At 40.3% G+C, this 10,628-nt stretch overlaps 1 protein-coding gene across 1 annotated transcript; it reads right to left on the minus strand.

Annotated features, from left to right (window-relative positions):
* Positions 1–7,523: 7,523 nt before the first annotated feature.
* Positions 7,524–10,083, minus strand: en2a (engrailed homeobox 2a). The gene is made up of 2 exons (XM_030780719.1): positions 9,606–10,083; positions 7,524–7,846 (listed from the first exon to the last, which is right to left on the minus strand). Exons 1-2 carry the CDS (start codon positions 10,081–10,083, stop codon positions 7,524–7,526), a joined length of 801 nt encoding a protein of 266 aa, XP_030636579.1.
* Positions 10,084–10,628: the final 545 nt, after the last annotated feature.

Here is a 10,628-nt window from a genome sequence, read left to right on the forward strand (position 1 = left end):
TTTTGTTTTGTTTCAGACCTTTAAAATTGACCACAGTTGTTATGCTGCAACATTTTTTTTCAACATTAAAGGTTATTGTTGTGATGCTTTACTGGTACACTTCTCTTTGAGCTCCCAGTTTCACTTGCCTTTCACTTATTTAAAGTCATCAACATGACAACGACAGATAAAAGTGCACAGTTGGGCTAACAAGCATCTGAGACGAAACTTCATTGGTCTCTGACCAGTGACCATCCACCACCTGTAGCTCCTGATAACTGGTCTCATTGAAGTGAATGTGTCTCTAAAGCAGCTGGAACCACAAAGCTTGCTGTGTGTGTGTGTATGTGTGTGTGTGTGAGAGAGAGAGAGAGAGAGAGAGAGAGAGAAGTAGAGCGAGAGTGACTTGTCCAGAATGCATCTTCTTCTCATTGTACTCTTAGTTGACTCCTAAGAAGCTCAGTCCCCAAGCACCATACATGAGAGATCAAGAGTATCCAAGGTGCTTTGAGGATGGCTATACACACACACACACACACACACAAACACACACATACACACACTAATTTCCTCTGCTGGGAGTCCTGCTGGGGTTTCAGCTAAGGTCACTGACACTAACACAGGAGACTTGCCCTTAATGAAAAACAGCTCCCCTGCAGTGTGTGTGTGTGTGTGTGCATGTTTGCATGAGAGTTGCTTTTGGGTTTGATAGCAGTAACCAAGGGGCTGAATCCATGCTGGTATAGTCTCTGCTATGGAATTGCCTCTCTAGAACGAATATTCAAGATCATTTGTTGGCCTTCAATCACTACTGTGTAGTTTAGGACTTGTGGTATTACTTTTTATGAAAATATCCAGTTAGAATTCCCACAGTGTTCACACAGGACTCTTGCTAAATGGACTGTTGTATTTCGAAGAATGGTCTTTATGAAGGCAACTGTGTTCTGGGAATATTTGAGAAGACTTTCAAATCCACCAAACGTTCATCTCTGTTCTCTTTTCTTTCTGATTCTCGCCTGATCTCTGAGCTCCTAAACGATCTTTGGGACATTGGCTGGAGCCTCATCTGTTTTTTCCCCCTTTTTTCTTTTTTCTTTTTGGCTTTCTGTCCGTTTCACCACTACTCACCAAATCTTCTTACACTTGTCAGCTATAAATGAGTTCAGAGGCTGTTGAGGTATGGAACTTCATGTGTGCGTGTGTGTGTGTGTGTGTGTGTGAGATACACTGAGATGGTGGAAGCTTTAGTCCACTTGTAGAAAGGTGAGAATCAGTGGACCCATCCTCACTGTCTGTCTGCGTAGTCCGAGCCAACTAGCTGTGGCATTAACTTGTATTCTAACAAGATTAAAATATATTTGTCCTGCGGATTAGCATACTTTAGTGTCCTTTTCGTCCCTCTGCTGGCTCTGCCGGTGAGGCGTTTTTGGGACTTTGATCTGCAGTGCGTGTTGAAGACCCAGGCTTGGTCCTGGCCATCCGAGCTCCCGGTGTGAAATTGGTCTGATGTCATCCCTATTCTCCTGCGTTCACATCCCTCGCTCCCTTTAACCACGTTTCCGCACCTCAGAGGAGCATTCCAGCCCTGGTTGCAAGGGGAACGTTCAGAGAACTCTGGGTAAAAAAAAAGACTCAGTAGGGAAGACGAGGGCGGGAGGTGGGTGTGTACGGGAGGGGGGCGGGGGGGGGGGGTTGTTGATGGAGGTAGCGGCCTGGACTTGTCTTTTGTGTGGAAGACAGACAAGTGGACCTCAATGCCACTCTCTGGTACTTACTTCTCTTCTTCTTCTTCTTCTTCTTCTACTCTGCCTTTCCTCTTTTGACTCAGGTTGTGATTAGTTGGGGAAAAGGTTTTGATTGGAAGGTTTTAGTTATGATTGGAAGTCGTGAGAACTTTGTGGATGCAGGACCTGTGTCCTCTTACCAGCTAAAAATGGTAGTCTCCTTAGTGTTTTTCTAGTGCATTATACTTTATACAAAAGATCAAATTCATGTAATGTAGTTCAAGGGAAATAGACTGGCTTATTCAGTTATCCTGGAATTTTTCATTCAATTCAATATTCATGCAAGTGGACTTTTGTCTGGTTTGTATCTTGAGTTGTGAAACTTTCTTGAACATCTCTAATCCTCCTTAATGTTAAGCCTCTGAATTGTCAGCTCCTGAATTTCCACTAAAACCTGCTCACTCATGCTTTTTTTTTTTTTTTGAGACAGCTAAACTAAAATAGGCTTTGTTTTTCGTTATTCCACCTAAAGGTGCTATGCTAACCTAATACTGTCAATAACTTTGAACATTTTATTTATTTTTTTTTATTATTATTATTACACACCCTGTGGTCAGATTAAAAACTGTTTTGTAGTTCTGAGGCCATTGTGTTCTGTGTTTTTGTGCCGCGCGTGTGTGTGTGTGTGTGTGTGTGTGTGTGTGTGTGTGTGTGTGTGTGTGTGTGGTGTGGGGGGGGGGGGGGTTCAGTCCATTCTTGTGGGACTCCATGCCCAAAAACAAATCCAAACAAACACAATCCTCATAATCTCAGCTCTGCTTTGTCTGATAGAACTGATTGTCAAGGTATCGAAGGAACCAAATAAGCCAAATGCCAAAAGTTACGTTTGGGATGTGGGACCAACTGGAAAGGATCAAGAGACACTGGTTTAGCCAGGTATAGACACAGATGAGAAAAAATTAACTCTGGTTTTGTTCTTAGCTCAGAATGGAGCTACTGGGTGTTCGAACAAGATCTCGGCCGATGAGACTGGCAAAGCATGTGCGTGTTTATGGGCAGATTTTGGGAATCAGGGTTGCTAAGGCGATGAGCCACCTGGAGCTGTGACAGCAGGCTTTGACCTGCATCGTGGGGTCTCTCTTTTACGCTCTTTCCCCTCTGTCTCTCTCTCTCTCTCTCTGTCTCTCTCTCTCTCTTTCTTTCACACACTCACACACATTTTTTTTTCTATAGAGTAGAGTCAGTCATGCACCTCTGTCCCCTCAACGGTTGGGCGTCACTTCCTTATACAAGGCGTGTTAGAAAGGAAATGTAGATGAGGCATTGTCATGGCTGGGGTCAGTGCATGGGAAATTCCACTCACACATTTCCCCCATTTAACTCTGATAATCTTCCAGACACTTCAGAGGATGGCAGGTGGAGCAGGCTCCTGGCCGAAGTCTCTCTCTGACTCTGAAACTCTGAAACTGAACTCGTTGCAAAAAGTCCAGAAGTCTCTGTTACCTGCTGTTGTATTGTATGTATGTGTGTGTTTCTGTCTGTGTGTGTGTGTGTTTGTGTTATTCACCACAGCTTCAGTTGTGTTCATTTGAAGTGTTTTAGCCTTAAGGTACTGTTGCTGTTTCCACAGAAATAATGCTGCATTTTTACAGAATCACCCACTTTGTCTCCATCAACAAGCTAAAGTAAATTCAAAAATCACATTTACATTCACACGTATTCATTTAGCAGACACTGTTATCCAAAGTAACTTGCGGATATCCGAGACAAGCAGAATACAAACCAATACATACCAATTAAACGTGGTCTCTGGAAGAATTGATGCATTTTTTTCTTGCTTAATGAGTTGAGGAAGATAACAAACATGTAAAGGGTATCTGCATGACCCTGGAACCATCATTACTGTTGGCGGTCTAAAATGAATTCTTTACGTTTCATTTTAGGTCATGTTTTATGATGTTGTTACTAAGTTTATGTTCAGCTACTTTACTATGTTTGTCCATTTTTCGAATTCTTCTTTATGCTTGCAAGTTTCACCCTATGTTATTTACATCGATATTAAAACTGCCAATAAAAATGATACATAAACCCTGAGGTTAAGCTGTTGAATGTTTTGTTCTTTCCTCTTGCAGTGTCATTGAGTATCTCTATCAGTCTTAACTCAGTCTCCTTTTTTGAATATTCACCGTGTTTCTTTTTTTCTTTTCAATCCTTTTCCAGCAAAATCTCTGTGTCCATATTCTGAGGACTAAGTGTGATTTTACACTAGGTGCACAGATGTGAATGGTGAATTATGTAACTGATATAATATGTGTATATATAGTTTTGGCAATATTTCTGGGTTTCTGTTCTTTCCTAAAGATATTATGAATCATGTGTATTGTCTGTTGAAGCCTTTCTTATGACGTTTTTGTAATGTTTGATTTTTAGGAACTTTACATTCATAATTATTTTTCAGGCCCAATATTCTGAGTGCACACATTGGATATTAGCTTAGCATTATCGTCGTAGACTGTGACCACAAATAATTCAATGTACAGGGAACAGGGATAACATTCATGGTTTTCTCTGTTTTTTTTTTAAATGATTAACTTTGATTACACATTTTCTAGCTTGGAAACAGCCAGCAGACTACTTGTAGGCAGTTGTAGAAAGGTAACAGTCACCACTCGACTATTGTTATGATGATAAAACAAAATATTTAATAGTATTTTGGGGATTTGATCATTATTTTTGACCCATGTCAATTAGATGTGTTTGGGTATGAGAATTCTGGCAGTAGTTATAGATCTCTATTTGGAGCGTTTCACCTTGTTTTTACTAGCCCATTACTTGTGTAGCAAACAGTAATCTTATCGGCTGGATTTGCAATGCTAGCCCATATCTTGAAATACCACCGTAAAGTATGTTTCGAGAAGGCCTGTAAAGGTGTGGCTCGCTTAGACAGGCCCAGGATAGACTGCTTGATTGATGTGGCAGTCTCGTGGCCTACTGTAGTCTCAAAGATTGTCTGGAGGGTTCATTCATGCCCCCCCCCCCCAAAAAAATGTCACCTTCTGTTAATGTCGTCCTTGGTTAAAGATGGAGAGTCCCGGCTAGAAGTTTTTTTGAATGTCAAGTGTCAGACAAACGTTTAAAATTTCTAATATGTTGTGTGTGTGTGTGTGTGTGTGTGTGTTTGTATCTGGTGTATTCACTGATTCATGTGCTTTCTTATTTAAATATTTAGATAAATAATTTTTGGCAAAGAACAGATGTAAGGTGAATGAATTAAACGTACTGAAGGTTTTGGGGTGTTGGGTGCTGACTGCGAGCTGTAGACTGGGGAGGTTCCATATAAGCCCAGAGCATCTAGCCTCTCCAACAGTCACCCAACTCTGGCATTACATAAAAACAGATTTTCCACTTTTAATGCATTTCCCAGTATTGTCTGTAAAGTTTTACATACAGTACCTGAGTGTTTTCGATAGGCATATTCACAGAGGGGTTGGGGGGGGGGGGGACGGACCTGTTCTCAGATGATTCATTTCTTACTTGGCAGAGATTTATGGGTCTTGCCTACTTGAAAGGAACCCCTGAAACCCCGCCCCAACCCAAACCTTAACCACAAACTCATAAAAACAAGAAAACAGACCAATCACAAGAGTCGAAAACACTGGACCATCCTTTGCAGTTATATCAACTAGCCTTTGGCAAGCTTTATTTGCCAAAAGTGTGACGTCATATCCTCAGGACTCTGCTCCTATTTGATAACAGTGAGGCTTGTCCCGTTCAATCAGAAAGCTCGATTTTGCGTCTGTAGGATCTTCTAGGTCATGTGGGGACCTGATCGTCTTTACAGACAGCAAGAAGACAGTAACACAAGACACGTAAAGGAGTATTATCTCTCTGTTTATTTGTTTCTTTTCTGTGTTTCAGGAGGCAGTTAATTACACAATTAATACATACGTGATACAAATTATTTACACGTGTAACAAATAATACTTTAAACACAAAATAAAAATAGCATTGTATTATACAACTCAATTTTTGTCTTTATTTTGAAACATAGACTTTTTTTTTATAGATAGATTCCCGCTGATGAGTAAATTCATAATGTCATACCAGCAGCTTAAACGAAGGCCATGTTTTTGGATACACTCATATGCATTTGAACTAACAATGTTTTTTTCTGATTGGGCACAGCTCTGTGTCATATGAAGTTCAAATTTTTGAACTTCTAAGGCAAAGTGTGTTAGGTTTGGTGGATTTTTTTCTAGTTCACACACACTTTTTATCAGGTATTCAACAGAAAGATTCAAACAGCAAAAAAAAGAAAGAAAAAAAAGAGGAAGAAGTCCACAATTTGGTGTATGGATACAATCTGCAACTTAAAACTCGATCATACTTTTTTTTCCACAAAGGTCGAAGTTCATAAACACTTGAATCTGCCCTAATATGACAAATTGCAGCTTTCATGCAAAAGGCCCCAAAACTGCCTCATTCACATAAAGAAGTTATTGCAATATAAATAAGCCATTTAAACACCTTTAGAAACCTACTTTCAAATAAAAAGCAACACTGGTCATTGAATAAATTTTTTTCAATATAATCTATATAAATACATAACAAATATGAAGTCAACATTAAAACAGTATTTCAACATTTGTTATACAGTAAACAGCTGGTTTGCTTCATTTTATTTCTAGACTTTTGTTTGTGTGAATATATATTTGTATGTTTATATATATATATATATATATTTGTTTGTTTGTTTATTTATTTATTTATAGGTACGTGTATGTATTTTGGCGCTGCGTCTTGCAAGTTCCAAGAGTGCGCGTAAGCTTTTAAATCATTGTCAATGTGCTACACATTAATAGGCAGCATGATCTTGACTAAACATATTTTGCTACAAAAGGTGATTATATTGCTCTTTCATAAAAACTACGTATGCAATTTAAGAGGCATCGGTTCAGTGTATTTATATAGCACGCCCATTTGAAATGTATAGACTACTCAAAGTTTATTTCCGTGTTAGTTTTAAATGTCAGTGTGGTATCTAAAAAGATTCGTCGTATATTACACATGGTCGGTTGGTTGGTTGGTTGGTTGGTTGTTTTTCCAACCAAGAACCTGCACTGTTTGATTTCTTACTCACGTGATTGTATAGTACATCTCCTTTTGATATTTACCAAAAAGTAACCAGGCAAAATCTTTTTTTTTTTAAGATCAAAAGTAACATAGTTCAATTTGCATGTAGTCAGTAGACCACTGCTGCGTCCGTTTTTTATCAAATATAAATCCAAATAAACTGGAAAAAAGTGGAAATCAAATATCTCAAAAGCAATTTATTAATATTCACAGTTGCCTGGATGCAGCAGAAAATATTCTTTGGACTTAAGCAAGATGTTTTTTTCCTCACGTTACCAACAATATATCTAGACGCCTGATAAGTCTACCATTAGAAGCGCTTTGAAATGACAGCATGGGAACGATACAAACTTCATGGAGAAGCTTTTGCTCTCAAGACTCTCAACACTGCACTCCCCTCAAGGAAAAAAAACGGCAGCTTATAATACATTGAAACGATATCTGTTTGTCATAATAAATTCACGTTCAAACGGATGTATTTGTAGACATATCTCTGATACATATACATTTCAATTCATTAATGCTGGTATGTTTTAACACTGGCCCTTGATATTTTTTTTTTTATGAAATTATTGCATTGTAAATATAATGACCCCCCCCCCTTCAAACACACACCACCACCGGCACCACCACCATCTCATATTCTCTCTCTCTCTCTCTCTCTCTCTCTCTCTCTGTCTTTCTCTCTCAGTCGCTGTCAGATTTATCCTCTTTTGACGTGGACGTGGTAGAATGGTTGTACAATCCCTGCGCCATCAGGTGTAAGGCCAGTATGTTCTTACTACCACTGGCTTTTTTAATTTTGGCCCGCTTGTTCTGGAACCAGATTTTGATTTGAGATTCGTTAAGGCCGAGTTCCTGTGCCAAACTCTGCCGCCGTTGCTCCGTCAGGTAGCGGTTGGTCTGGAACTCGGCCTTCAGTCTCTGGAGCTGCTCCGCTGTAAAGGCCGTACGTGGTCGCTTGTCCTCCTTGCTGGGGCTTTTCTTCTTTGGTTTACGAGATCTAGGACCTACGAGTTAAGAAGAATTGAAAAATGAAGTCGTTGCACCTGTTCGGTCTGTGTTTGTGTACGTGACTGAGGAAGTGTGTCGTTTTTGGACGAAGGACAGTTTGACGATATATCACATTATTATATATATAACCCCCCTCCCCCTAATGTATTTATTTATTTATTTATTTGTCTGCGTCATATTGGGTTGTGGACCGTACGCTTTCTCTATGCTTTCTTTTGGTGAGGTGAAGCGGAATATTGATGAGGTACTCGCGGCAGGCTCTACTTTGGACATTTTTCAGTTCAAAGACGCTTCTCAAGGCTTAAGAAGAGACTGGCATGGTTGCTGGAGAACCATAGACCTGTCAACCCATTCTCTGTGGCAAGGAGAGACGCGCATAATTAACTAAGACAAAAAAACACCGGGAAAATAACAAAACACTGGATCCTCCCAAATCCGACTACTACCTCAACAATCTGATTGAAATATTTTAACCTAGAACACAGAATTTAGGCATACTTTGAGATTAATTTCGTTTTGCTTCACGCAGAATCCAAAGCACCCACTCATTCGTGGAGACTGTAAAATTAATTCAAATCAACACAAGGCTTTGGATATTTGGAAACATTCATATCAGCTCCCATTTCTCTAAATCACATTGAAGGCCTTGTTTCGTTACGAACTATGAGCGAGGTCATATTTTGCCTTACTTTAAGCCTAACTTAACTGGTTACGTGTTAAACACAAAATAGTTATATTGTCTTTGTAGGTATGTTTGGAGAATGCCAGTGGAAAGGAGAACATCGGACATTTTAAAACCATTCTACCAGTACTTGTAGAACTTTTTTCGGATATAATGTGTAGAACGGATTAGTTTGCATCTAATAGTAGCGAATGGCGTACAATCAACCAAGAACTCAAGAGTAGCGCTCGTATTTGAACCTGTGCTGCATTATGCATGAGTACAGTTTGTTCCGGTCGTTTATAAAATAGAATTTACCGAAGCACTACAGTTCCTCTCATGTAAAGGTACGGAATTTTCTGTGTGAATTTGCCTACAAAAACCGGAGTCAGTTGCAAACTCCAGAATAGCTACGGTACGAGGCCTAAGCTACCCCATTGTCAGAATTATGCAAATTAAATACTAACAAAGACATTTGACCAACGAGTTAAAAACACACTCTCTTCTAAAAATTACTCCCATAATATCATTTATACTACCCATAATATAGTATTCTTACATCAGATGCTATACATATTTATCACACTGGGTCCCCGCGAGTGACTTAATAATGTGCAAACCCATAAAGTGAATGGCGGAGAATACTAATGGATGTTAATACGACGGTCTGAAATGCCCTTCTGAAGCTTGTTTTGTGATTGAAATATGCGTCAAAGTAATAATTACAAAATACAATTTCGTTTCCAGTTAATTAAATCGATTTACGAACAGCACAACTTATGCGTGTTAATTTGTTTTAAGATACACCAGCCTTATGTGAGCTAGGCGATCTTAAGGCTAAACTGAATATAACCCACATTCGAAAAAAAAAAATTTTTTTTAATCAAACGTATTTTGGACACATTTGTACAATACTTTAATGTGTTTTAACTGACCTATCCTTTCCCTTTTTCGTTAGGTTGTGGTTCAATAACACCTAACCGAGTTTAGTTTATGAATTAATGCATGTAGGTGTTTACTTAAATATCTGAAGTCAGTTGAGGTCACACTCATAGGGGGGCGGTTTCCGGGTACGGAGAGAAGTCAGATCTTACCTGATGAGGGCCTGTCCGAGTAGCGCGTGCAGTAAACCCAGGCCGGCCACAGCATTGGCTGGTTAGCGGGCGCGTTTGAGTTAGCTTGAGAACTATCCGAATCTGAACTGAGGCACTGATCCCCGTTCTCCCCCCGGGGCTTCAGGGGCGTCTCGGTCGCTATCTCTTCCTTCCTCCCTTCGTTGCCTGGATGTGGAGTGGAAGTCCCTTCAGTTGGCACAGTGCTTCCCACTTGTCCTGCTCCCGGAGCCGTCGGGCTGTGATTCTCTCTTGCTCTGAGGTTACCTTCATCGCGCGTAATGCTCCCTTCTTTCCTACGGCCGAAGTCCGGTCGTAAGATATTGTCAATGAAGAAGTTGGTGATTCGGTGGGGGAGCTGGTTCCCTGGTGGTTGCAGAAGGGGACGGATAGCTCTGTTGGACTCGTCCGCTTCCACTTGCCGCTCCGCATCTCTCGCGCTCTGCTCATTCTCATCCATACTGAGATACTTTCCACTCTCCGTCCTTAACCCCTTTATCGCTCTCCCGCACCCAAGCACTCACGCCTCACTCCTCGAGCGCCTCGGTCCACTTTGTTCACTTTGAATTAATTTTCGAAAATAGGGAAAAAAACAAACCCTTATAATATCACTGAGTGTCTGGTTGACCAAACAGCTCTTTCGTGCCTTGATCACAAAGGAAAAGCATAGTTTTACCCTTTATTCCCAAAGTCTGTTTTTCTTACTTTGCTGGTGGACTAATAATACTTGTCATATATGTAGCCAGTTTGGTACGATCCGCTTTCTGCGTCAAGCTAGTTGCGGGGCTTCAGTGACTAAACTAAGGTTAAAGGAGGGGGGCTTCTACTGCTCCTGAAATACTTTCACTCCGGATTTTTGTTCGTATTTTTAATACGAGCCGCCAGTGACGTTACACTCCGGTATCCTAGACACGTGCCTTAGACCAATAGATTGGGAGAGATGTGGTCACATGGTACCGATTCGAGAGTAACAGACAACGCTCATCCTTGCATTTTTAAAGAAAC

The sequence above is a fragment of the Chanos chanos genome, chromosome 7, assembly GCF_902362185.1.
Source record: "Chanos chanos chromosome 7, fChaCha1.1, whole genome shotgun sequence".
Lineage (NCBI taxonomy): Eukaryota > Metazoa > Chordata > Actinopteri > Gonorynchiformes > Chanidae > Chanos > Chanos chanos.